The sequence below is a fragment of the Vicugna pacos genome, chromosome 20 (assembly GCF_048564905.1).
Source record: "Vicugna pacos chromosome 20, VicPac4, whole genome shotgun sequence".
Taxonomy (NCBI): Eukaryota; Metazoa; Chordata; class Mammalia; order Artiodactyla; family Camelidae; genus Vicugna; species Vicugna pacos.
In genome coordinates this window covers 16,039,751-16,066,982 of record NC_133006.1, presented here as the reverse complement: position 1 = coordinate 16,066,982, position 27,232 = coordinate 16,039,751, and the positions used below count along the sequence as shown (strand labels likewise).

At 46.6% G+C, this 27,232-nt stretch overlaps 3 protein-coding genes across 8 annotated transcripts in view; 2 read left to right on the top strand and 1 right to left on the bottom strand.

Moving 5' to 3' along the window:
* The first annotated feature begins 82 nt into the window (after positions 1 to 82).
* PRICKLE4 (prickle planar cell polarity protein 4) lies at positions 83 to 6,498 on the top strand. Of its 6 annotated transcripts, none has more exons than XM_072945021.1 (7): positions 83 to 537; positions 2,642 to 2,788; positions 3,295 to 3,402; positions 4,002 to 4,199; positions 4,511 to 4,717; positions 5,289 to 5,493; positions 5,972 to 6,498. In XM_072945021.1, exons 2-7 carry the CDS (start codon positions 2,654 to 2,656, stop codon positions 6,343 to 6,345), a joined length of 1,227 nt encoding a protein of 408 aa, XP_072801122.1. In that variant the 5' UTR covers positions 83 to 537; positions 2,642 to 2,653; the 3' UTR covers positions 6,346 to 6,498. The 6 variants fall into 6 exon arrangements, with proteins under 6 accessions (XP_072801122.1, XP_006202238.1, XP_015092937.1 ...); XM_006202176.4 differs by lacking the exon at positions 83 to 537 and adding an exon at positions 590 to 678 and having other exon boundaries at positions 4,062 to 4,199; positions 4,514 to 4,717; XM_015237451.3 differs by lacking the exon at positions 83 to 537 and adding an exon at positions 590 to 678 and having other exon boundaries at positions 4,062 to 4,199.
* Positions 6,499 to 6,701: 203 nt separating this feature from the next.
* Positions 6,702 to 8,158, top strand: TOMM6 (translocase of outer mitochondrial membrane 6). Its single transcript, XM_006202014.4, has 3 exons — positions 6,702 to 7,033; positions 7,527 to 7,631; positions 7,850 to 8,158. The coding sequence occupies exons 1-2, from the start codon at positions 6,906 to 6,908 to the stop codon at positions 7,621 to 7,623; spliced, it is 225 nt and encodes a 74-aa protein (XP_006202076.1). The 5' UTR covers positions 6,702 to 6,905; the 3' UTR covers positions 7,624 to 7,631; positions 7,850 to 8,158.
* Positions 8,159 to 12,654: 4,496 nt separating this feature from the next.
* Positions 12,655 to 27,232, bottom strand: part of USP49 (ubiquitin specific peptidase 49) — a 33,786-nt gene continuing 19,208 nt past the window's right edge. Inside the window, exons 2-6 of the mRNA XM_031688535.2 lie at positions 21,099 to 22,464; positions 19,542 to 19,746; positions 16,260 to 16,368; positions 15,501 to 15,706; positions 12,655 to 14,551 (exon numbers count right to left, since the gene is read on the bottom strand). Of these exons, the coding sequence (XP_031544395.1) occupies positions 14,361 to 14,551; positions 15,501 to 15,706; positions 16,260 to 16,368; positions 19,542 to 19,746; positions 21,099 to 22,436 (2,049 nt within the window). The 5' untranslated portion in view covers positions 22,437 to 22,464 and the 3' untranslated portion in view covers positions 12,655 to 14,360. The remainder of the gene's footprint in view (positions 14,552 to 15,500; positions 15,707 to 16,259; positions 16,369 to 19,541; positions 19,747 to 21,098; positions 22,465 to 27,232) is intronic.

Sequence of the window (27,232 nt, the reverse complement as noted above, 5' to 3'; positions counted from 1 at the left end):
CCAGCGGCTGAGCGAGCCTGGCGGGGCGGGGCCTGGGGCGAGGGCGGGACTCGGGCAGGGCCGAGGGGACCAGAGGTGGGACCAAAGATTTCTACTTTCAGGATCAGAAAAAGACCGGAGCCGGGGGCAGTGGGCAGACACACGAAAGATGGGTGGGGAGGGAAGCCTGAAGAGACGGAAGGGAGAAGGGCAGGACGAGGGACCCCAGAAAGAGGGGAGGGACAAGGGGGAGGGAACTAGATGGAGGTGGGGACACACAGAGAGAGGCGGGGCCAGGAGACCAGAAGGAGGGTCTGCAGGGACCTGCGGGCTCCGAAAGGCGTTCTGTTCAGCTAGTGCGTGAGGACCCGGCTTAACGGTGGCTTCCGGTTGTGTGCTCCGCGCCCGCAGGGACGCGGTCTCGGCGCTAAGCCTATGGGCGTGGGGTCAGTGGAGCCTGAACACTTTCTGCCCGAGATCCTACAAATGCTTTCCTTCAGTCTGCAGCTCAAGGCCCCTCCCCGAGCCGTCCGGCTCTACTAGCCCAGCCCTGGAGAGGTGGGCAGGGCCCACTGGGGGCGTGGGAGAGGGAGGGCTGGGCGGGCAGAGGCTGGCGCCGAGGCCTCGGGGTGGAGACTGGGTGAGGGGCCCGACGGCGGGGTCTGTACAGAACAGCCCGGACACCGGCGCGCAGCAAGGGTGAGATCCCAGCGGAGTCCCATCCCCTCCCCTAAACTCCCAGCAGCCAGATGGAACCACACCGCAACCCGCCTCGGAGGTGGGCCCCGCGAAGCCCAAGAAAAAACTGGGGCTCTGTCGAGAGGGGGCTTGGCCAGACCAGACATTTTACCCCTTCTTCCTCTCACTGTCTCGGGAAACTTTCCCATCCTTTTACACCACTCCCCACCACCCCCTCCCCAATCCCTAGACCCTGCCCTTCAGGGAAAGGGTGGGTTGGGAACGTAGAACTCCTGAGCCCAGTTGCACCTGTCCCCTTTCTAAGGAGGGGACTTCTGGAAGGAATCTAGCCAGTTAGTAAGGTGGGCTCTGGTTCTAAGTGGAGGTGGAGTTATGCTGCCCAGGCGGGATGAAGGGTGAGGGGTGAGGGCTAATTTCAGAGTTTTGTTTCTGTGTGGAATGATTTCATGCAAACTAGAACTAACATGGAAGAGAGGTCTCAAGTCCCCTCTAGGGCCCCAGATGCTCCCCTTCCTGTGCCCGCCCCCTCCCCCAAGCACCTCTTGCTGCCTGGAGCCCCAGGGGCAGTGCTGCTAGGGGAAGTGGCTACTCCTGGCCCTGAGTGTGAACATCCCATCCTGGTTACCTTCCACAGGAAACCTGACCTGACCTGAGGGACAGAACAGGAAGGAATCAGATGGGTGTAGAGCCAGGAAGCAGGAATGGGTGGCACAGGAAGGGGACTAGGGGCTGGGAAGCAATATAATTGTTATTATCCAAACTCTGTTCCCAGCCCCAAAACTGAGTCTTACAAAGGCCACAGATTTGATGATGCCCTCCTGTGCCCAGCTGCCCTCAGAATCCATCCCAGCTCTCAAAAGGAACCTCCTCCTCTAAAGCTTCCCTTAGCCTTTTAATGCGACCTTGGGGAAGTTAATTAACCTTTGTTTGTTTCAACCGTAGAATGGGATAATAGAAACTACCTCATAGGATTAATGTGAGGATGGATTATATTTTGTAACATGTTGGAATGATCCCTGGCACAGAGTAAACATTCTAGAAAATTTTGCTCTGGTTATTTTTCTTCCTAGGGTACTGTGTATTTCTGCCCAGAGCCCTGGCCCCATCCTACCTGGTTTTATCTCTGTCTTACCCAGTAGTCTATGAGCTTCTTGAGGGCAGAGCCCACCCCATTTCTACTTCAGTAGTCACCTCCCACCCCTGAGATACTGTCGCCGTAGTAGAGCTTTCCCAGAGAAGGGCTGAAGAGATGCACTTAGAATTATCTAATGAAGTTGCCACTACAGATAGAAGGTAGAAGCACAAGTGTTTCCTCTGTCCTTGAGGAGCTTATAGACCAGGTGAGAAGCTGGGAGAGATACAGGGAGCAAAGAGAAACATTAGGTGCTAAATCTTGGCACATCCATTCTACTTACTTCTGGAGCTCAGGGAAAAGAGAGCTGGTATGGGCTGGAGAGGCTAAGAAGGACTTCCTGGTGCCGTGGTCCTTTCACCTGGCCCAACCGACAGGAAAAGTGGGCCTGAGCGGGGAGAGGCGAGGAAGCAGGCTCACTGGGTGCTGAGAGCATAGTGAGGAACGGTGGGAGTTACGGCCAGGGAGGTGGGAAACAAGGGCTGCCCAAAGGCTCACCAGAAGGGCCGAATGCCCTCTCCTTCCCCATGGGCCTCCTGTCTCTGCCATCCCAATCTTGGGAAACCCCAGAGTTTGAGTTTCAGAAACCCTGGAGCTGAAAGACTTGGCCTCAAGATCTGGCTCTGCCATTTACTAGCTGTGTGACCTTGGGCAGACCCTTTATGCTCAGCAAGCCTCAGTTTGGCCATCTGTAAAATGAGGACAAGAATACCACCGAATTCACATGGTTGTTGGGAAGACTGAAGGAGATAATGCCTGTAAAGCACTTTGCCTGCTAAGCACATTGTAGTGGCCAGATAAATGGGAGGCATCTTGTTGTTTTCTGTGCAGACTTTGCCACCAATGTCGCTGCTGAACTCTGGCTGTCCCCACCAAGGAGAAAGGCTTACCCTTCTGGAGCCAAATCCACCGCCAGTCAACTCAGACAGCCACCCAGTCCACATGCCAGTGGAGGACGCTGAGGACTCTGCTCTGGTGGTAGGAGTCCTGCCCTTCCCTCTGAGACCAACATCCCCTCCATCCTTGGATCTCCTCCCATTTGCAACAAGTGGGAGTTAGTTATTAGCCTTTGTGCCCAGCTTCTTGCAGCCCATTCTCTTTGCAGGAATCCCTCAACAGCCCTCTCAGGACATAAGTGTTCAACTTCTTTAAACTTATTCATAAGAATACATGAATACTCTCCTAGGGGGTCTGTGTTGTCAAAGCAGAACCTAGAGGCTTTGCCCTAAGGAGTGAAGGGGAGTAATTTCAAGCATAGAAAGGGAAGCAGTTTTGGGGGTGCCCCCCCGACCTGCCTCAATCAAACCAGAAATACTGGAGTGGATCACAAGATCCCCTTGTGATTCTGAAGGGGGTTTCTCCAAATGGAGGGGGGTGCTTGGAAGTGTTGTTCCAGTTTCAAAAAGAGGTGGCAATGAAGAGGTGAGGAATGAAATGTAAGGAAGGAAAAATCTAGCTCCACTTGTCTCCTTTTGTTTCCTCAGTGTCCTGAAAATCTGAGCTTGGGGTCCCCAGGCCTGGACACCAAACAAGCCCCTAGTTGGCCTGGGCTCCGGACCCTCCTGCAGCAGCTCCCTCCGCAGGACAGCGATGTGGGTCTCTCTACCCCCAGCTTTTCTCTCTTGCCTCCCTCTCTTTACTTACTATGGGAAGAAGTTTGGTCCAGAAGTCAGGGGATATGGATTTAAGGCCTAACTGGGGGAATTCATCCCCACCCGCAGCCTGAGTTGTCAGATCTATGTAATGGATGCAGCAACATCGGCTCTGCCCACCACAATGCTTAGTTGAAGAGCAAATGAGAAAATGGACATGAACAGCTTTTGAAACCGATAATGGAATGTACAAATGTAGAAAGAATGGTTGTTAAGTATTTATTGAGGCCCTATGTATGCCCAGCCTAAAGGCTTACAGTTGAATTGGGGGACAGGCCGGAGAATATGGAAGAAAGAAGGAAAATACAGTGGGAGGTGATATTGAGCTACAGCTCATTGGGAGCCAGGATCTAAGTGCGGTAGGGCTGTCAGGACCTGAATGATGACCATTCCTGTGGGTGGGAGTGAGACTGAGGTGGACTTTAGTCCAGTAAGTCTTTCCCTCTCCTTCTCAGTGTCCTTCTGGGCTCTTATCTCCTGCACCTCTCCAAGTTTTTACAACCTTCCGTTGACCCAGCAGCTAAACCTTCTCTCTCCAGTCAAACTTCAGTCTTGCCTGTTGGGGCTCTCCCAGTCACAGTGGACACCTATTTCTGCAGGAGCGCTACTGCCTGGCCCTTGGGGAGGAGGAGCTGGCTGAGCTCCGGCTCTTCTGTGCCCAGAGGAGGCGGGAGGCCCTGGGACAGGGGGTGGCCCGCCTGGTACCTCCCAAGCTTGAAGAATGCATTTGTGAAAAGGTATGTAGTGCCCCCCCCCATATTTCCTTTCCTCCTCTCTTTGCCCTCTTCTGCAGAAAGGGCTGGCTTCTGGGACTCTGGAGGGGGAAAAGGGTTTGGGGATCGACAGTTTGGCAAACTTTAGGAAAAATGGAAATCAAGTTTAGGGGTTCTTGGTGGAGCCTGCAGTGGAGTTGGGCTTGCCAGAGGTATGGGGAGAAGAGTTAGGTTGGGGTTGTGATGAAAGAGCCAGGAGGGAAGGTAGGAGGGTGGTGCGGTGCGGTGCGGTGCGGTGCCATGCGGCCTCTGACCAGCCCAACACCCTCACCCAGCAGTGCAGGGAGCAGCTGAGGCCAGGAGAGTACGGAGTGTTCGCAGCACGGGCAGGAGAGCAGCGCTGCTGGCACCGGGCTTGCTTTGCCTGCCAGGCCTGTGGCCAGACCCTGATAAACCTCATCTACTTCTACCACGATGGGCGTCTCTACTGTGGCCGTCATCACGCAGAGCTGCTGCGGCCTCGCTGCCCAGCTTGTGACCAGGTACGACCTGGGAGGGGTTGGAGGAGGTCTGCCCAAGGTCCCACGCGGGGAGATGTAAAGGGAGCCTCTTCCAGTACCACGCAGTGGGGTACAGAGAACTAGGAACTAGCCTGGGACCTTCATATTCCCCTTGCTCTGACTTGAGCTCTGGGAACGTGGGACCCGTTGCCTTTGTGCCTTCCCCCACTGCAAGCCAGAGTCTCCCAAATTTTCTTGGACTGAGAGAATTTCCCCAGAGCAGGGACTCTTGGACAGATGTTCATCTCAGTATGCCGGCTGCCCAGTGCTGTGCCTGCTTCTGCGAGGAGCTCTCTTAATGTCCACACAAGAGGCAGCACACAACCCTGGGCATCCAGGAGACCCGGGTCGCACTTCTTCAGGCTGTGCCACCTGCTAGCTGGGGGATCCTGCTAAACCAATCAGCCCTCCCTGTCTCTGAGAGTGGTTGAGTAGATCAAATGGGAATGTCTGTAGACGTGCTTCAGCGTTAACTGGGTATAAGGCGTAGTTACTGGATGGATGAATGAATGTGTGAATGAATGAATGAACCGTTCCCCTCTCCCTTTCCCAGCTGATCTTCTCCCGGCGCTGCACCCAGGCGGAGGGACGGCGCTGGCACGAGAACCACTTCTGCTGCCAGGACTGCGCCGGGCCCTTGGGCGGGGGACGCTATGCCCTGCCGGGGGGCGGCCCCTGCTGCCCCAGCTGCTTTGAGAGTCGCTATTCGAATGCCGGCTCGAGCCCGGACCCGATGCTGGAAGGCAGGGCGTCCCCGGGTAAGAGAGGAAAAGGTGCAAAGGGGAGGGGGGGCAGCGGCTTGGGCTGGGCTGAGGAGGGGGTTCTCCCGGGCTGGGACCCTCGCCCCGGTCCCACGCCGTCCCGCCCCTCCAGCAGCGGCCCCGTCCCCCCACCGCACCCCCAGACCCGAGCCTTGGGGCCCGCAGCTCTCACCGCGCGTCCCTGGCCGGAGCGCTCCAAGGGCCTCCCGAACCCACCCTACGCCGCAGTTGGGGCTGCGGCGCGGACTCGCTGGGGCCGCGGCCGCCCTCTGGTGGGCGGAGGAGGGGAGGGGAGGGGAGGGGAGGGGCGGGGAGGGGGAAGAGGACTCGCCGCGGCGGCGGCGGCGCGCACGGCCCGGGGGCGGGGCAGGAGGCTGGTCCCCGACTGGGACTGGCTTCTCGCGGCGGTCTCGCCGGGGTCTGGGAGGAGGAAACTCAGGTCTTAGATGAGCGTTTCTGACCCGGCCTGGAACAGGGGAGGCGGGGCTCGGCAGAGCTGAAGTCGGGGAACGTGACTCGCGGAACGCCGCGACCATCTCCCGGGCAGCCCTTTTCGCCACGGCCGCCAGCTCCGGTTTGGAAACCCGGAGGGGAATGCTTGGATCCAGCCCGGGGCAGGAGTGTCGAGCTGGGGACCAGGCGGAGGCACCCAAAGGACAAGAGCAGGGCTTTCTGGAGACGCCCCTTGATCCCAAGGAGGACGCCCCCTGCCCCACTTGCTCCTCTTCCTCTGAATCGGAACCCGAAGGGTTTTTCTTAGGCCAGCGCCTTCCTGGGCCCTGGGAGACCTCCAGAAGTCTCCAAACTAGGGACAGCGACACCTCCAGGAAGCATTGCACCATTTGCTAGTGGCGCAGCCCGGAGAAAAGAGGGTTGGGGGAGCTGGGGGCAGGGCATGTGATCTGTAAGGCGAGAGCTCTCCTCCCTCTGTAAAATTCCTATACTGAACACCGTCAAGGTCATGGCTGGGGGAGGTGGAGAGATGACAAAGTTGGAGTGTTTCCTTTCAGTCCGCGCTATGACTCTGACTTTTCATGGAGACTCTATTGGGGAACCCCATTCCCCAAAGCTATGCATCCTCTGCTGAATGAGCCCCTACCCAACCCCATAGGCTGGGCAGGCACATCCCCAGCATCCTCCTCCTGAGCCAATGAAGTGATCACTGAGAGACCACGTGTAACGGTGATCGGGTGAGCAAGCCGAAGGCCTGGAGGGAGCCGGAGGTGGAACCCGACCAGGGGACGGTGGAGCAGGGCGGCGCTCCATCCCTCCTGGTGGTGGGACCCAGTTCGAGCCACCGCGTCCTCTGCCGGCTGGTAGCCGGCGGAAGTGCGAGACCGGAAGTTGCGTGATCCGCCGGCGCGGACACAGTGCGTGGTGAGAGGCCTTGCGGAGCGCGGAGTTCTGCTATGGCTTCCAGCGGCGTCAGCGTGAACACTGCGGCCTCGGCAAATGAAGCTCCAGAAATTCCAGACAACGTGGGAGATTGGCTTCGGGGCGTCTACCGCTTCGCTACGGATAGGAATGACTTCCGGAGGTAACCAAAGCCCTGGAGTTCGGACCCTCTTTGGTCCTTCGCGCCCACATACACAACCTCTCAAATTCCCTTCTTCGCCGAGGCTGGCCCCTCAGGATTTTTTATACTGCCAACATCTTGCCACCTAGTGGCTCTGGTTGTGCTTTGCCGAGGTCCTTGACCGGGAGAGTTCCCCTGCGGCCAAAGCTCTTTTCTGTCCCTAGGTTCTGTCTAGAGAATCTTACCCAGACCACCGGGACGCCGGGTGGAGAGGGGACGTCAACGGTAAACAGGCCCTGGACGAATGTTTGATTGGCCTTTGCATTTGATCCTGCTCTTATTAGACATAGAAATGAACGCTGAATAGTCACGTGGGTCTTGAGCAACCTGCTCTGCACGATCGACGCTCCTGAAATTCTAAAGTGTTTTTTGCCTTGGGAAGGTTTTCCCCCCAGTATGGTTGTTAACCAAAGACATGTGACTCAGGGTTAATGGAATGCATTCTTTTTTTCAGGAACTTAATCCTCAATTTGGGGCTCTTTGCTGCGGGAGTCTGGCTGGCCAGGAATTTGAGTGACATTGACCTAATGGCACCTCAGCCAGGGGTGTAACCATAAAGGTAAGTACTAACCACTGTCTGCCTGTGTTAGGAGTCCTAGAAGCTGCGAGAAGAAATAATTTATATCAACTATTCACAAAATAATAGGAAGGAGACTTGATGTAAAACCCTTGGCTATTCCTAGTTAAATGTGTTTCCAGATGTTGCAAGGTATTTGAGTCTCTTAACAATTTCCCTCCAGTGATTTTACATTTCTAACGCCACCTGTTTGATTGCAGACACACGGAACCCCTGTGCTGTACCCGAACCTTCCAAAAACAGCCTCCAATTGTGACCATCACAAGACTTGCCCTGATGACAGCTGAAGTTTGATTTCCTTCCCTGCCTGATTTCCTTTTCTTTGCTGAGTCCACTCAGAACACCCTTCACTGGTCGGTAGGCAGGCTTCAGCTAAAGTGTTGTCCTCTGTTCTGTAAAATTCTGTACATAGTTCCTAAGTTTTTGCAGGGGATGATCTTTGCTCTGGCCCTGAGGAATAATCTAATGGTATTTTAACAAATATCTGAAATAAAGACTGTACACCAAGATAGCCATTTTATTCTTTTAATAAGAAACTTCGGCTTACAAAAACAAGGTGTAAAAAGTCAAGATTTACAAAAATCATAAAAAGATGATTTATATTTCACACTCAAAAAAGAGACAGGAACAAGCCCCCAAATATGGATTGTAACAGAAATGGTTTGCTTCACGTTTAAAAAAAAATAAAAAACAGAAACAAACTGTAGCCACCATATGTTGATGTTAACATAGGATGAAGCTTATTCTGGAGGAATTTCCATTTTTGAGTAGTACTAAGGGAAGAAGCCATTTGGTGTTGCATAGCATTTTAGTGCACCAGGTGGGTTTTCCAGGCACCAGGGAGGTATTGTCCCTGTAATACGGTGGGCTTTGAGGGCAGTGATGTGCAGGTGGAGGCAAGGTAAGCCTGGGCAGTGGGCATTAAAGTAACACCGCTTGAGGAAGCTGCTTCCTTCACAAGGAAATAGATGTTTTCTGACCCTAAGTTTTTTTGTGGTGATGCCACTGTCCAGGAATTGGGTTCTTTGGAAGTGGATTATGTAAGGAACTGACCTAGAATCATGTAGGCTTAGAAAGGTGTGGACATAGAAACAGGCTCCCCTTGGCAATTTTTTCTAGTTGATTTGTGCTTTGAGGCATTTAAAAAAGTACATACTGCCTTTGCGTGCTGAGTCTCCCATGGAACTGGTGTGGGATTAAAGGACATGAAATGGAAAGGAGGATCAGTAAAAATGCACCACAGTAGCCTATTGTTAACATTTGACAGATACTGTCTAGCTATCTGTTCGCTAAAGGTAAATAGGATAAAATGGTCCTTCTTGACCCTGCTGGCATAAATCTGATTAAGAAAGCTGTTAAGAGAATTAGATCTTTTTTATATGTTAAAGAAAAGCACATTCTCTATGAGCATTTATCAGCATTTGTTAGGAGGGAGTTTGAGCTTGTGTGAATTCAGGCCTGTGTCTGGCTTAACATGAAGGCAAGATCCTTTAAGGGTCTGCATGGGGGTAACAGATGCTCTGACAGGTTTATATCTTACTGGGTTGTTAAGATGAGGAAGGGTAACACATGAAGCAAGGCTTAGGTTTGAAATGGTGACCAAGAAGGAAACTTTTAAGCCCTAACAGACCCAAAAGCCCCTTCAGCCTGCATGACACCACTGCTAAGACAAAATGCCAGCACTTCTTATTCTTTATAAGAATGAAACTTACATCCTTGAAGTCTGCTACCTGCTCTCAAAACTGTGAACAGTTCTATTTGATAAAAAAAATTTCAAAGCTAAAAATCAAAATCTGACCAAGATTAAGACATGGCAGCTTCCAAAAGCATTCAAATTTCACTCAAATGTTTTAGCTTCAAGTAACAGTGTTACTGTTGGTTGGTTTATAAAGCCATAAAACTAGCAAGGTAAAGTTTCATTTACATTGGCTTAATTCCTGAAAGTGATAAGAATTTAGCAGATAAAGCTACCGAATCAACAGTTTTCAAAAATTCTGATGAATAATCACTGATTCTGTAAATTAATGTGCTGGCTTTTACTGTTTCAGCACATGACATTTCTCTTCAAAGGAAGTCAGTTTTACATTGTTTCATTCGGTGTTTAGCCCAGACTAGTTAACACAGTACTATGACATCTCTTACCTAGTTAGATCTGAAATAGAAACATGCCAGCAGAAGTAAATATGGAAAGAGTCCACAAAAATGACCATTGGCCTCAGTGCTCTAGTAGCCATGGTGTATTTAGAGCACTATGTGGGTTGAATGAGTACAGTGGTTAAAGTCAAAGCCGTAGACCAAGAAAAAGGTTAATTTAAACATGGAAGATACTAACTAAACTCACAGTCATATTTAGTCATTTTCAGCTTTAGTACTAACTTCAAAAAAGAATCTGAATCACCAGAGAGATGCACGCTTACCCAGTAAAAATCTAAGAGGCCAAGGGAGGTTTTATTCCAAAGATATAACTGCCTCGCCTAATTAGGTCAGTAATTAGGCTGAGGAACCCAATTATCAAATGTGCTTTGAGTGGTGAGCTTTTTAAACATCCTTTGGTGAAGTCTCGAGCTCAGTGGAAATCTTACATTGGGGGTGAAAGGAACATGCTGTGTTTACAGCTCTGCAGGTGAGCAGGCTGGGTCTGCTCTTCCACAGCCACTCAGCACAACACCCGTCAGCACCTGCCAGGGAGCAGGGCTGGGGGGCTGGCACACAGTCTTCGAACCTTCTCTCCTGCATATTACACAGTGTACTGGTTTGCTTTACAATCTAAAGGTTCACATATTGGGGATTATGTTCTACTCTGCTTCCTGAAATTTTGTGCAAAAGAACTTCAGAACTAAGGAAGGTACCACTTCAGGAGGAACCATTTTTGTTTGACTTCTACCATAAGTTGTTCAGCATTAGAAAAACTAAAAGACCTTTTTCTCAACATTTGTGCTCTCCCAACCAGCTAGAAAAAGCAATCCTTCCATTCATAAGCTATAACCCCAGACAGGGATACATACACGTTTAGGAAGGGGTAGCCCTCCCAGCCTGATTTAAAAAGGCCTGAGTTAATGTTTGGAACATAAAAGGGGTGGTGAGAAAGAATGGGGTATATAGTCTGCCTTGAAAAGGAGACATCTGCTGAATAATCAAATACAGATTTTGGACATTACAGTAAAATTTCAGAACGTGCTGGTAAGAATAATTTGCTTTCACACACGAGATATGAAGTGCTTTTACAAAGTCTGATATATGTCCTTTATACTATACAGACCCATTTGCCACTTGAAATGACAAGAAAGAATCCTTTCCCTTAATCTTTTAAATCCCATGCAAACCATAACTGGGTACAAGGCACCAAATTTTATGAATTGTATAAAATTAGTTCACAAAGCTTTATCAGTAAGTAAAACAAATTCCATTTTTCCCTCCCTGCCCACCCACATCCCACCCCCCACACCCAACCAAGTTTTCATTCTGCACTACTGTCGACCTCTCTCAGGTTTATGCTGGTCTGGCTAGGGCCATGCCCCATGGCCAGCCAACCCACCTCATTAGTTCTTGCACTTGGATGGAACTGTAAGCATAGCCAAGAGTGGGGAACTCATACAATCACTGGCTCTAGAAGCCTTGCCATTAAAAACAAAAATAAACTCTGCTATTGAGTCCATAGGACGCATTAACACTTCTACAGTTTCCAATTTTATTCATGACACTTTTAAGAGACATCTGGAAATTTTTTACAGTGTGGCACTGCCCCCCTCAGCCTGAGAGGGACTGGATCAAAGCAGGCAAGAAGTCTGCCTACCATTTAATAAGAGCTTCAGTTCCTGGCTGTTGAGGGGCATGCCTTAATTTTTTCTTTTCCTTTTTTTTTTTTTTAAACACTAGCACGGATGCTCATCTCAGAGGCAACTACAAGCATGAGGGTCAAGCTAGATTGAGGTAAAATCCTTTTTGAGGGCCAGGGTGCATTCGTCTTGGCTGGCTACAGCAGGAAGTAAACACACCAGCCAACTACAAAGAGTTCCTAGAACTACTTGCCTGGGAGAGAAGCAGGCCCATAAGGTTCAGTTAGGAGATCTTGGGTTTGATTTGGCAGCATCTAGTCAACTTCTACCTGGTTCTCTCTTCTCTTTAGAATGTTCTGACTTAAAGTAAGCTGCAACTAAGAAATTCATCTACTTCCAATATGTAAATAAATTAAAGGCAAAGGGACATTTCCCTCACAACAGCCATTGGCTTATGCAGCAGGGAACTCTTTTCTTTAATAAAAATCTCCATAAATACTAACTTCCCAACAGCGTCTAGTGCTGCTGCCTCTGGGTACCTGAGGTGTCTGACTGCAGGGACACCTTCAAGTGTGTGCAGCTCATTGAGGACTCTGATGCTGGTTTCTACTCCAACTCATTTTAAACAATTTTATTAATTTGACACATGGGTGCTCATCTAAGTTAAGCACTTTACAAAGTTCTTGGTCTGCTTAATAATCCTTAATACTTGGTATAAAACTATTTTTAAAAATTAAATTGAAGATCTTTTAATTTTCCATTAAATGTTTATTTTTCTTAAGTATTTCCCCCTGGACAGCCTGAGGGATGAAGTAGATGCTCTATTAGTACTTCTCCATTTGTAAGTTCTCTTTTTCTAGAATAACAAATATAGCATTCAATGAAAGATGAGGCACAATTTATATTTTCCTTTCCTTTTTTACTCTCCTTGGGTTTTTTTGTATAAAATTGTAAAAAAATTTTTTTTGAATTAATGGGCTTTTCTATTGCCACAAACAGTCATCACCAATCATGCCGACTTAAAAATGTAGATCTAGAGATTATAGCTTCACATCAGAGTCTCTGGCGTGCGGGCAGCTGTGACACTTTAAAACAGTGTCCAGGTGAGGGTGAGCCCGGGCCAAGCTTGTAGAAAGAAGCCTGCAGTAGACCATATAAACCAAACAGCATAAAAAATGCCATACGCTATCGCTTCCAAATAAAAGCTAAACATTACAGAAACCTCACAGTGTTGGAAAAAGCAAGTTTAATTTAAAATATAGTCACTCCCCTTATCAGGGTGAGCCATTTTCTGTCTGATTTCCTCCAAGTCTCAGTGCTGTCAGGCAGGTCCCATGGGAGCGTTCATCTCAAAAGAGGTCAACAGCAAATGCTACAGATTTGCTTGGGAAATGTGGTTCCTTAACACAGCTAAAGCTACAACCCTCATTCTTTAGCCTCTCTTTCCCCCAACTTCCCACCCCTCCCCAAACTCCCTTCACATCTACTCCCTTCAAGTGGCAACTGTACTTCTACCTGAATTGAAATATTAATATGATATACTCAGTCAAAAGATGAGCGTTCCGAGTGACAGGCTGAGGCGGGCTGCGCACCCCCACAATCAGAGTTACGGCTTGCATTCACTTTTACTGGTGAGTCTAAGCAAAGGACTGAGAAGGAAAAATTCAGTGGTGCCTGATGGGGCAGAAGGTTTCCATCTGGGCAAATTCGTGCCACTTAGAAACTGACCCATTTAAAAAAGATATATTTTACTAGCACTGGAATTAAGGACAGGGCACTCTCGCTTTTTTCTCTGATGGATTGAGTGTGGATGGGTAAAGGAACAGTAGAGGTTAGCATATTTGGGAGGAAACAGGCCAAGGCCATAGGCAATAAACTGTTCAGACATATGGGAGGCAGATTCCTAAGCCTTAGGAAAGCAAAAGCTCCCACACCTTGTGAACAAGGATGTTCTAGCCTTCCTGGTGCAAGAAATAAGCTGCAGGCTAAGACAAGCTGTATGCTGTACCAGGGTGAGAATGGGTGACAGGCATTTATATAGGCCGTGGACTACCGGCAGCCCCGCCCCCCAGCTGAGTTCTGGGAAAGCCTTAGACAACTGACATAAAGACCAATTTAAATCAAATTATGTGCTTGCCCTAGACCTGAACCAGGGATTTGCTACAGAACTGGGTAGCCAGGAGTGCTCTGAGGCTCAGCATGCCACAGAGAACACGTCAGGTACTAGTTTATTGCTTCCCCATATGAACTCCTTTAGGACGAAGGGATATTCATGCCAGTCTCAGAAGATTCGAAATGATTGATGGCAGCAGCCAGGGAGAGTATGACACATGAAAAAGCTCCCATTCTGCATGGGGAAATTTGCTCCATGCATCTCATTCCACTCTTCAGCTGCTATCCCCTAAAAAAGGAAGTCTGCGAGTTTTCACCCTTGAGGGCTACTTCCTTTGTAGGAACAAATCCTTAGACTTCACCTCTAGCCTTGGAATCAATCCTATCCAGCAAGCTGCCAGCCCAGGGCCCCTCCTCATGTGCTCTGTCGAGGGCTGCTCACATCAGGAGGGTTCTTCTGGTGCTGCAAGGAGTCCTGATTAGCAGGGGAATCACGTAATAGAAAGAAAACACGGCTGGATATGACCAATTTACTCCCTCCTTCCTCCACCCAGATCCCTCTATATTCAGAAACAACTGATGAATCTTCATAGAAGTTACTCCTTTTGACTCGTTTTATCAAAGGAGGGGATTTCTAAACCCATTTAAAAGAAAGTGACTACAAATTTTACAATAGGACATAGTCACCTGGCACCTTCTGCTCTAGAGCCAGTGAGGCAAATCTAGTAATCTGTTCCTGCAGCAAACCTTATTTCCTGTAAGAGGAAAGACGTACAGACACCAGTGGTTTAAAAGCAAGCCAGTCCTTGATACGTGCCTCCCATCAGGGGAAGGTCCGTGGTCTGCCCTCATCGTTGTTGCTGGACTGCACCTGAGCTTGGAGTTGGGTTTCTGAGATTCTTGCATTGCCCTGAACTGTTCTTTGAGTGTAAAACAGGATGTAGGCTTGAGTTTTGCACACTTCCTCGACACTGCATACATTCAGCTTTGAGTCATTGCAGTGGACCCAAAAACCTAGGAAACCAAATGAAAGAGAGAAAATGACTACCCAACTTACATTTCCAATCAGCAGGCAAACAAGGAGATGAAGAAAGGAACTGAGGAGTTCTGAACAGAGCCAACCCTTGATCGGTGGTGGTGAAGGAAGAGAAAAGTAGATGAAACCAGGAGACTTCCCTGAAACCATTGGTTTTAACCGCACAGACCCCACCACAATACTGCTTAAAGTATCAAGTGACTAAAATTTTTGTCCTCATTTCATTCAGGCTTTTTCACTGCCCATTAGGTCCTTCTACAAAGATGGAAGACTGGGGGCTAAGAGATGGGACGAGGAGGAGGAGAGGGGAAAATTAAATAGAGAGGAGAGCTAAAGGAAACTTAGAAGGAATAAAGGATTACTTGTTCACAGGCTTACTCTGGCTGCGCCAAGGTCTGAGGGGTTCAAGATGGGTACAAACTGAAAATATGTCCGCAGCCCACCTGCCTCAGTGCAGTAGCTGGGAGGCTCTGCCCTGAGGGACAAGGACTGCAAGTTCCTTGGGAAGGGCCCTTGTATCTCTACACCTCCCATGGTAAGGGAGGTCGTAAGAACACAGTCAGTGCTCAGTAAGTGTCCTTGGCTTTACTCCATGAAGTTAGATAGGTCATACTGTTTCTGCAAAACCCAGAAGGCAACTGAGCTCTGCAGCAGAAGTGTTAATAACAACAACCTCTAACATTAATTGACCATTATGCGCTAGGCACCACGCTCGGCAATTTACGTTAGTTCCTGTCAACTGTTAGAACAATCTCATGTTGTTACTTAGTGATATATCCAAAACTGGAATCCATCTTTCATAGTTCTTTCCATTGGATTTTAATGAATGTAATATCCTCCTATAGATGAAATAAAAGGAAAGGAATGAAATGTGGACAAGCCAACCCTTTTCCGTGTCCCCCACCCCACAGAGTAAAGCGCACGCACCTCCCTCTGTGTTGTAGCAATAGGCTGTGTAGTGTCCTGAGCCAAACCCTTTCCCGTGATGCATGACCACTGCGGAGAGATCATAGGCAAAGGTCTCTTTGTCAAGAGAGGAGAGCATGTCCCTGCAGCAGTAAGGTTCCATGGTTAATACCTGGTCAAAGACGACATGGACCCCAATCTTCTCTCGGTGATTACGGCCAGACCACCTAGAACATGGATATAAACTTTTTACTAGTAAGAAATGGCATGTGTGATCATAGACTGAGGTAGGTAAAATGGGGAACTGAGAAAATGTAACCTTCTGGATTTGGTTTTCACATCAATAAGACAGTGGTAATTAATGTTCATGTATATTTCCTGTGAATGTTCCATGATGTTCTCTGAAACTAGAAATCCCTAAACAAGCAATTCAGGCAATACTCTTTTTGCAATTTACCTCCTTCCCTTCTTTTCACAGGTTATCTCAGACTTTATTCAGATGACTCTATGTAAGCCCACGCGAGACTAGAAAATCTTCAAGCGCACATACCCAGTGCAGGCTAGCCGATTAAACAGGGCCACCAGAGCAGAAGCCCAGTCCTGGCCCCTGACATGAGCTCGCCTCCCTGGGTGTAAACCATATGCTCCATGGAAAGCATAAGGTCTCTAGGAACAGGCTTCTTTTCCCAACACCAAAGAAGACGTCTGCCCTCGCCAAAGCCTTTGAAACAGCTACTCCCACAGGGCACAGCCACCTGGGATGTCCCAGAGCAAGCTCACCTGAATCTTTTAAGGTGCAGCCGGAGGACCTGAGGTAGTCTGTAGATCATTAACTGCTTTCTAGCTTCACTCAGAACAAGGGGTTTTGGATTGGATTTTCGTCGTTTGCCTATATGGTTTGGGAAAGTATAAGACATAGATTGTGAGGAGACTCATTCTTTTCCAGCTATGGCAGAGATAATGACTTGGCATTCAATATGCATTCTCCTTATTTCTCAGTATTTAAACCTCAATTTTACTTGGGGCAGCAATGTGACCCTCTTTAAGACTGCATTTCCCAGCCCCATGTGCCTGCATGGTGTGGCTCTGGAAGCCCCAGCTGAATGAAAGGAATGATTGTTTGGTAGTGTTAGGATGGCTGCTTAAAGGCTGACTCAGTTGTAAGATGCATCCTTTGTCCTTTCCACTGTTTGCAACTGCTGGAATTCCCCTTGGACCATGAGGCAACCTTAAGGATGGAAGCCTTGAACTAGGACAGTAAAGCTGAAAGATGCAAAGAGCTTGGGTCCCCAGTGACCATGTAGCCACCAAGCCAGACTCAGAATGTCCTTCAGAATTCTTTTATATAAGAGGGAAAAAAATTACATCTCATTTTAAGTCATGGTTATTTAAGTTGACTTACAAACAACCAAACCTACTCCTGATACATCCACTTTACAATTTTTGCATCAGCATCTTCCAAAATTGATAGGGGTTTAGGACGGTACACACCTGATCTCCTGGCTTTATTAAAAGACTAGAACAGAAAGTCACTGCAACAACATGCACACAGAGTAGATGCATACGTTAGGGTTCTACGCCTTTTACATCTGGGCTTATAATTTAAATCACAACATGCCATATATATCACTTAAAAAGCTTTTTGTTTAACTCTATTTCCTCCTCACAGCTAGTTGTACGCTATTAAACAGGTTATTCAAAACTCTGAACCTCAGTTTCCTTTCCTGTGAAACTGGGACTAATGCATACATTTCAGGCTTAGGAAAAAGGTAAGAGGACACAGGATTACTAAAGGATCGAGTATTTAAATAGATTTTCCCCCACTGCATGATTTGCTTGTGGCCTATACAAATATATAGAAAAGAAACTTTGTTGGCTTTACATTTTTATGGCATACCTATTTTCTGAAACATGTTTATTGGTAACAGCACACTGCCAGGCATGCAGGACCAGGCTGACAGGCTGGCCAAATTCACCCAGTCCAAAGCAGAACCAGTGTTCGAGACTCCAATTTTGTTTCTAAAGCTACTGAATTGTGGGTGAAATGCATTTCTAAATTATAGCAAATAAACAATGGAAATAAAGTTCCCTTAATTTCCAGAAGCCTTCTCTAGAACCATTTACTGACTGCTCTGTTATCATATTAATTAAATCGGTGAATGGATGGGAATATAAAATTAGTTCATGGTCCACGTTGGTGCCTGCTAATTGTCTTTGAGCTGTTAATACCATGGTCTCAGTGTCTGAAGAGCCTGGCATCTGATTCTAGGTCTGTCTGTACCACCTGTGAAAGGTAGTGAATCACAGCCAGATGAGGTATCACGGAGCTTTCTGTGACAACAGGATGCGGAGCTGGTGCTTCTCATAATAGATTGCAGCAGCTAGACTGCAGCTTTTACTAGGGCTGGCAGTCGTGTTATGTGAGAACATGAGCAGAAAGAGAATTCAAAGAGGGCCCTGGCCTTATTTTGCATTCCTATTCACCAACAGGGTTTTTGAAAATTATCGCAGCTATGCCTGGGAATCCTGGCAGTGACTTTCACTCTCAGCAGAGGGAGTATGTGAGCTAAGATGAAGACAACGTAGACTCTGGCTTTGTTTCCCTAAAATGAAATTCACAAAGAAAAAGAAATTACTGATTCAATTGAGATTGGTCAGTTCTGCCTCCATTTGATTAAGCTGGCCACACAGAAAGGTGGAAGATTGATAGTTTGGAAAGTTCATAAGCAGCAGATCAATGCATCATGTCCCTTCACCAAAGCTTTGTTTCCCTGCTATTTTCTGAACCTGCCTAGAGAAATACTGATAAATTGGCACATCTGGCAACCAGAAAAACACAATCCTTTCTTGCAAAAGTAAATAAAACTATTTCTTGACTAATCCATCAGGTCTGAAAACGATGGAGTTAAAGCTGTTAAGGTCCTTCTGCTCCTTAAAAGTGAGAAGCTTTGTGTGAATCACACAGATACTGCTGTAATAAAATACTTTAAGTCACTGCCTTTATATCTCAGTATGGAACAGGACAGGTGAATCTATAGTTAACGAAGTACAGCATTTCAATTTTTGTTTTAAAATGGCAAAATGATATCAGGTGTGGCTTGATTTTTGTATTGATTCTTCAGAGAGAACAGGTTTCTGATCATTTACTATAAAAAATCTTACGCAAACATACTAAAAAGGCTGCAAGACTGCTTTTCCCAAAACTTGTAGTCCAAATTATCATACTGCTGCAAACTGAATTCAGATCTCTGCATAATCCATGAATTTTAGCTTCCAAATCTCTATATGCCAAAACCCATCAGCTTCCAAGTATTTGCTCTGCATTTCCTCTGTACACGCTGGGTTAGCAAAAGCATTAAGTGTTAGCGTGGCAAGATGGGGGCTAGGGGAGGCTGCATAAGATGCCCATAGAACCATATGGAAAAAATTCCACTTTACAATTAAAGCCATGATAGAGAAATTCTTCCTTATGACCCCTTCCAAGATGTGAACCTTTCAGGCATGTGAAGAAACAAATAAACGTAGACAAGAACTATGAATCTGCCAGAGCAATGTACCACATGACTTGCTTTCTTGGTCTCACTGTACCCATCCTTAGCATCACTTCTGACAGACTTTAAATCTACAAATTCAGAACAATAGCACACTTTTCTGATACCATAGCTCTCAAACAGGCTCTACCACCTAAATTTAGATTAAATAAAAACTGTCAGACTCTGTATTCGTGAATTTAAGCAGGACCCCTCTACACTACAAAGCTAAGGACTCACTCACATTCTTGGAGTCCTCATTTCAGGATCCATACTTTCATATGCCTTCCAAGATAACAACTTATGTCAGTCACAGCATCAAAGGAGGCCCAACTCCTAGGTTTTGTTTTGTTTTTTAAATATAATGTCCATATACTTGTTTTCAGGAACATGGGAGGAAAAAATCTTTAGAAGATGCTCTAGAACTGCTCAATATTATTAGTGTTACTTTTGCCTAAAGGGACAAAAGAAACAGCTTAAACTGATACTCCAGTTAGACACACACACACACACCCTCGCCCCCCACACTCACTGTTACACTGGTCACAAGCGTAGATTCTCCCTTCCAGAGCCTCTGTCTCTGTGAACTTGGCCAACATCTCAGTGAGCAAGCACTCTGTCTGATTCAAAGGGACAAACCCCTTTTCTATGCAGTGATAGCGTTCAGGGAATTCCAGGGACAGATCCCAAAAGGGCTCGATGGTATTGGATTTGTAATTGCATGATACACATGTGACCTAGAATGAAAAGATTGGTTTATAGGTTATATAACTTCCATGCTTCCCGCATACATTTTTGCTAGCTTTATGAAAGACACATAACAACCAAAAGTAAGTGTATAGTTTTCAAAAAAATTTTTAAGTGTAATCTTAAAATAATAAACATTAACTTTAAGAGAATTAGAGGGTATTATTTCTGGTATGTATTTCTAACTATGACACAAGCTGGAACTGGAAAGCCACAGAGCACAAAGATTATTACCGACCCCTTTCTCACTTCTCCTTTCCCAAAGCATGCTCTACCATTCAGTGCTGCAGTAGTACAGATGGAAGTTACTGTGCAGTAGTTTGAGGCACCAGTCTGAGGTGGACAATCTGCAAATTCCTGTCTGCTTCTCTCATCCTCACACTCCTTTCTCCTCTAGACTTTGCTCCTTCCATCCAGTCCAACTTGCCTCTCTTCTTGCCCTTGTTTCCTGCAGCATCCCTACACTGATCCCTGTGTCCTAAGAGCTTCAAAGTACCTTGTGATTAGCCCTCCTCCTTCTCTCTAACCTACCCAGATGCACCTTCTTTCTACAGACCCTAAGGAGATAGAGGAACTACCAATAAATACTCCTTTCACATGCTGAAAAACAAAACCCTAAATACACTTTCTCTTCGTGTTCTAATCATCATTCTTTGAAAACCCTAAATACCAAGATACAGAACCTCAGTAGCACTGTGTAGAGGTTTTACCTGGATCTCTTAAGTTGCTCACTTTTTTAACTCTAAAAATTCTTTCTACATATTCTCACGAAGCCTTATCTCAGAGTCTTCACTCATGTCCTTACATGGCTAAAGATCCAGGAAATGAAAGGTAATGGGGAACAGGAGGAAGGCTTGCTTAGGCCTTTGGCATCCTCCTAGCCACCTCCCTTCCTTGTATGTAAAGAATGCCTTGGAAGGAAGAATGCTCTTTCAAACAACTATGTAACCAAGGTTAGAGGCAAACTCCTCAATTTCTAAAAACTGATCAAAGAATGGCATGCCAACAGTGGGTATTTAATTATAACAATGGGAAGATTATATTACCCAGATCACCATTACAGGTTAAAGACATTCACTGAAAATGAAGAGATAATGGCAAGTTAAAAATCTGCCTGAAAAAAAAAAAATCCTGGGAAGAGATAAGAGGCAAGCTCACCAAGGCCATCGCACAGTACCATGAAAGGTACAGTGGCCGCCCTCAACTATGCATAGTTACGGCAAATGCTGGCTACCTGAGTCAGGATAACAACCTGGAGGAGGCTCTCACGAGAACCCTACCTACCATACCAGCTCTGCTCCAGTGTGATGGGCAGCCGGGGTTGGGCCTGGCACACACCCACCTGGCTGAGTAGCTGCCCGTGAAATATGGTGTTCACCACCTTTAAGACCTGTTTGGTGAGCTTCCTCTGGGAGAAGGGGATGAGGATCCGGCGCGTGGTGCCCTCGGACTCGAGTTCTTGCTGCACTTTGTGCAACAGCTCGCAGAGAAACTCCTGCGCATCCTGCTGGTCGTAGCCGCGGAAGGCGGGGATCAGGCTCCACACCGAGTGAAGCATGGCGAAGGGTGACACCAGGGCCCACTTCCCGGACCACATGACGCGGAAGAGGGTGTGCAGTTCGTGGCAGAGCGAGATGTGCTTTGAGCTGGGCTCCTTGTTCTGGATGAGTTCTAAGCTCCTGCTGAGGGAGACTCCGCCGTTCAAGCAGAAGCCCTCGCGCTCGCAGGCCTCGGCCGCATTGCTCCTCGGCGACAGCTCGGTGGCCGAGCTGCTGGCCGGCCTGCCCGCAAGCGGGGCTTTGCCGTTGGCGGCCCTGGGAAACAGCTGCTCCGTCTTGGACGGGTCGAGGTTCAGGAAGCACTCGCGGAACTTGCGCAGGTGGCTGAGCACCTGGAGGATGGAGTTCATGTAGCAGGTGTTGCCCAGGTTGCGCAGGCCCGTAACGCCTGGTGCCATGACGGGCACGCGGCGCGGCGCGGGGCGGGGCCCGGCGGGCGCGCGCGCGGTTGTGGCGCGCGGGGCGGCGGCGCGGGGCGCGTGCAGCAGCAGGCGCGCGCTCTTGCGCGGAGGGGCGCTGGCCAGCTCCTCCAGCAGCCGCCGCTTCACCTCGCGCCGCCGCTGCCGCGCCGCCTCCTTCTTGCGCTCCAGCGCCTCCTCCCGCCGCCGCTGCTCCAGCCGGGCCTGGCCTCGCGAAGTCTTCTCGAACCAGAGCCGCAGCGTCCTGGCCAGGAGGCGCTGGCGCCGGTACCACAGAGCCGTGAGCATCTGCGGTTGTCCCTGAGGGGCGCGCTGCGGCGGGACCGCGTCCTCGCCCGAGGCCGTGGACCGCAGCGTGCGCCCGCGCCTCAGCGGCGGGTCCTGCTTCTGGCCCCTGACCGCCAAGAGGGAGCTTCTCAGCAGCTTCAGGTCCCCCTCCGGGTTGTCGTTGAGCACGTAGTCCTTGCACAGGTAGCAGAACACGTAGAGGTCCCGGACCTCCATGGCTAGCGGGTGTCCAGTCTCTTCGAAGTGTTTGAGGGCGTGATCTTCAATGTAGCGGCCGCAGGCCACGTGCGAGCACTTCAGACAAGCCCACACCGACTCGGTGGTGGCGCACTCCCGGCAGCACCACTTCTGAGGGTTCAGGATGGAGTGGTCCTGGGCGAGCCGCAACCGCCCTACATGTTTGCATCTATCCATGTCTTATAGAAGTCTCCACTCTTTCAACCTGGCAAGACAGGGCCCCCCAAAAGAAAGAGAGAAACCTTTCAGCAAAATAGTTTCCTAGAAAGGCTTGCATCCGGCATTTACCAGTCAGTATTTATTAGTTTTTAATTCAAAATTAGCTCTTTTGGAAGGAAGTTTAAAAAAATTTTGGGCACAGACTGGGAATTACAGAAGCACAGTTAAATTCCTTAAAAAGTAAGACTCATAAAACACTAAATGAGAGGCCTTAACACCAATGTGAAATTTTACATTTTCCAAGCCTGTTTTAATTATTGAATATCAGCTAATTTTTATGTAAGGCTGATTTGTGTTCCTTAAGAAACCTTATTACCCTATTTTACATTGCACCCAACTGGCCACGAGGGGAAAGAAATCTATATATTCTGAACCATCTCTAAACTGTTGATGTTCTGGAAGTGAAAGCCTCTCTGTCTTCTGACAAGATCCTGGCTACATGCAGAAAGGGACAGGAGAGAGGAAAAGAAAGAAGGCATAGTGTTTCACATACCAGCAGGAGAGATGAAGACCCTCAAGTAAAAAGACAAGCTCAGGTTGGTTTCAATGTATTTCAAAGCAGAGATAACAGGATATGGTTAAGGTAAGAAAGAGAAAGTCCTCCGCAGTACAAAGTATTTTATTTTCTTGAGTCCAAAGAACCTGGCTAAGGATGTCAGGTTTATATGTCTGCTAAGGTCTGAAGGTTTGTGCCTCCAGTCAAATGCTAATATCTTAACCTCCAAGGTGTTGGTATTAGGAAGTGGGGTCTTTGGGAGGTGCTTAGGTCTTGAATGGCTTGACCCTCAGGGGATGATCCCTCATGAATGGGATTAGTGCCCTTATAAAAGAGCTCCCTCACCCCTTCCACCTTGTGAGGACACAGTGAAGAGCCAGCCATATGGCTATGAACTAGGAAGTTCATTCCTTAACAGATATGAAATATGGTAAAATCGTCTTGGACCCCCTAGCCTCCAGAACTGTGAGAAATTAATGTTTGTTTTTTATAAGCCATCCAGTCTATGGTATTTTTGTTATAGCAACCCTGAGGGACTAAGAAAATGTGTCTTTTTGAAAAGAACATTTACACCTTGTAGAAAGGATGGGAAAACTTTCACCTTCTCTACTAAAAGAACAGATATGTACAGAATTAAACAGATTTGACTCAGGACGGATTAGAGGTGAAGTGGCTACTGGTATTACAGTATTTAACTAAACTACTGAGACAAAAGGAAAAAGCAAACTTTTCAGATGATATATGTGATGTTTTTTTAAAGCAGTGATAACATACTGAACTACTGAGCTTTTTAATTTTTTTTCCTTTCTCATATTGCTTCTTCAATATTGTTCATCGGAGAAGACTAATATGCAATTTCTCCAAGGAAGAGGCTATACAACTATTTTAAAGAAAACTTTATTCTTTGGAACCTTGAGAGTCTTGTTTTTTTTTTTTTTCCTAATACCAATACTTAAAATTACCTAAAGGTATTTCCTCTTATAAAGTGAACTTCCTTCACCTCCATTTCTTGTCCACTTTCATTTCTGTGAGCAAATGCAGTTCTATGACTATGGGATCACCCAGAGAAGTTCTAAATCCAGCGCACTCTGAGAGGTCCCTTTAGTTGATTTTCCAGATACCTTTTTTGGCTTGGACCTACTCACAGATATGTCACAGGACCAAATTAGAGATCTTTCCCATTTTTAAACTGCCCATTCCAAATGGCGGAGGTCATGTCCTCATATAAAAAACCCTTAAATCATACAAAGGAAAGTAACCTAGATTACCTTCAATCAAGTCAGATCATGCTTTTCCTTTGAGCATTTTGAGGATTTACTTTCTACTATATTATTTTTTTAATTGTTGACTAGTTGCCAAGTGCCCTTTAACTCATTTCTGTGGATGTATTTATCCATTTCCTAACTAGATTATAGTTTCCTTCAGAGGAGATCATGTGCTGTATTTCTTTTTTTTTTTAACACCTTTATAATTTCAAAACTTCTGGGTGTTCAACTCTTAGTGGTCAAAGGTGTTCTGTCAGAATTACCTTCCCACACAGCCTGGAATGGTACTAAAATAACCATTTGTTTATTTTTGTAGGGCACAGCCAAATTAGAACACACAAAGAATGAAAGGGGAAAGAAATCAAGACATTGGCAAGTCTCAAGTTTCTCAATAATTTAATATTTTTCAAAATGTAGTTTCTGAACCACCTACCAGCATCAGAATTCCACAGGATACCTGTCATATGTACAGGTTTCTAGTTATGACCCCAAACCTGACGAATCTGACTCTCCATTTTAAACAAGCTCTACAGATGATTCATTTGTATATTAAAACCTTAGAATTGCTGTATTAATCCAGTAAGTTATATAGGGATGAAGAACTCCTCATAGAAATCAAAAGAAGAAGTTTATTTCTCAAGATCTTTCACTTAGACCAACATTGTCCAGTAGAACTTCCTGCAATGATGGAAACATTCTTTTATCTGCATTGTTGAATACTGCACAAACTACCACATGTGCCTACTGATTACTTGAAATGTGGCTAGTGAGACTGAGGGGCTGAACTTTTAATTTTATTTAATTTTAATTTAAATAGCCACATGTGACTATGGCTGCAGTATTAGATAGCACAGACTTTTAAATACATCAGGGCATACTATCTTTAGCTCACTACAGCCTTTCTTTTTGTTTTCTTTCTTTTGAAAGATTAAGTACTTGCTGAATCATGTCTGAATAGCCTCTTATAACTCAAAACCTGACAAATCCCCATTTTAGCCCCACAGGAGCCTTGATGTGTCTTCAGGAATTTAATTGCTACTGAGATCTTATCACATGAAACACAGCACAGCTTCAAATCCTACAAAGAGAGAGTATTTCTGTGAACAGGAGGACAACACCACAACACCCAGAACACTGATGCCTTATGAAATCAACTCGTGTGTCAGAAAAAATATGCTGGAACAACCAAAGCCAAAATAGAAAAACACTAAAAAACCATTCCATACCCTCTCCATGGAGAGCTGTCAAATGGAAAGGGCACTCTGGAAATTCTTTCTTCTGATTTCATTTTCTGATCTATAAATCTGCTGATCACGCACATCCTTTCCTACAAGCCCTTTACCCATTACAAATCTGTCGCAGCAACTCACTAACCTGCCATATGGCAGACTAAATCCATTCAGGAAAACACAGGGCTACTCTGCACCTCACCACACTGATTTAACCTAGGCAGGCTAGCTTCTCTAGGGGAAAACCACATCTGATTGTGAAACGGAAATCACTCAAAAGTGACAGAAAAGCCAACACAGAAAATAGAGAATAAAGAGAACAGAATCTTGGGTATACTCAGTTCAAGAAAGACTGCATGTTTCACCCACCTCTCATACACCCTCTGACCACTTTATTTAACAACAAGGCCTAACATCCACACGCATACAGAGGAAATCTATTTTACATTTTTCTGACATGGACATCTTTTCCTTCATAATCTCCACAGGTCACAAAAATCCTAACATTTCCACTTAAAACATATATCATCCAGTGTGACAGGCACTCAGTATCCAAAAGAGACAGACTTGCAGTGTAACTGGGAACGAACATGATGTGCCCTAACAGTTCTCCATCATTAAGGAGATAATAACTGTAAGTCAATGTCCTGCACACCCTGGATCAATCTGCACACAGGGAAAGCAAACCTGACAAAACATTAGCTTTTGCTTCTTTAAGTGTCATAGTTTTATTTTAAAAATCTGAATCAACTGAAGCTAAAAACCATAATCAATATTTAAAAGCATTCTACTATAGTTAATATCATCAAATAGTAAAAGAAAGTAATAAAATCTTTTCAATGTTTGCCTTTTGTTCTGATGAGAAACTTCTAGCTTTATCACACCATACTTTAAAAGTCTCTGTATAAGAGAGATAACTGAATACTACAAAACCTTTCAAAACTCTATAACTTGAAAATATGATCTTTTAATTGGACTATTCCAATAATTCTCAAATAGCAAATTTCTTAGCATATCTTAAATGTGTAACGGCATCACCAGAAATAAAATTTCTGGGGGGAAAATAAAAAAACAAAAATAAGAAAAATTTAGAAAAATCTACTTGGGGGAGATTTCCACTTCTTCCCTCTTATTGTATTGATTTCTTCTCAGTTCTTAACTAAGGATAGTGAAATAATCCTGTCTGGTCTTGGTGAGACCAAGTGGCATAAATTCCAGCTTCAGAGAGAGCAGACACTATGGTAACATGCTGACAGCCTTCATTTACATAAAAGAATACTAATTACGTGGTATCGTCAACATCTGCGATTCTGCTCACTGCCATATGCGACAGTGCAGGGTATGTTAACCCTCCAACCTACTACATGTACCCTACGTCACATGGCCCACAAAACCTGCAGAGTGCTTGAAGACACAGCGAACACATTTTTACAAATAACACGTGTTAAAAATGAATTTTTAAGGGTGAGGTTAATCCTTGGCTAAGGTTGGTGTCTGTGTAGAGGGGGAGATGGCTAAAGGGGTGCAGGTCCTCACAGCTGCTGCCCTTTCCCCTTCCCTACCATGAATGTGGGGTGGGTGGGGGTAGGGGGATGGGTGGGTGAGGACAACCTGTAGGTTAGAGACTCCCGCAGAGGCTGAATTCTCTGAGACAGGTTTAGAAGCTCTAACAAAATGTGTTTCTGGAGAGGGAGAAGGCCACTTAAGCAGCAGCTGTTGGCCACAGGCGATGATGTGCCGAGGTGCTGGGTGTGCCCAAGCCTC

Coding starts and splice junctions, on each gene's coding strand:
- PRICKLE4 (XM_072945021.1), top strand. CDS start 2,654: ATGTCGCTGCTGAACTCTGGCTGTCCCCACCAAGGAGAAAGGCTTACC. Junction 3,403..4,001: donor TCCCTCCGCAGGACAGCGAT/GTGGGTCTCTCT, acceptor TTCTCTCTCCAG/TCAAACTTCAGTCTTGCCTG. Junction 5,494..5,971: donor GGAAGGCAGGGCGTCCCCGG/GTAAGAGAGGAA, acceptor GGCCTGGAACAG/GGGAGGCGGGGCTCGGCAGA.
- TOMM6 (XM_006202014.4), top strand. CDS start 6,906: ATGGCTTCCAGCGGCGTCAGCGTGAACACTGCGGCCTCGGCAAATGAA. Junction 7,034..7,526: donor GATAGGAATGACTTCCGGAG/GTAACCAAAGCC, acceptor TCTTTTTTTCAG/GAACTTAATCCTCAATTTGG.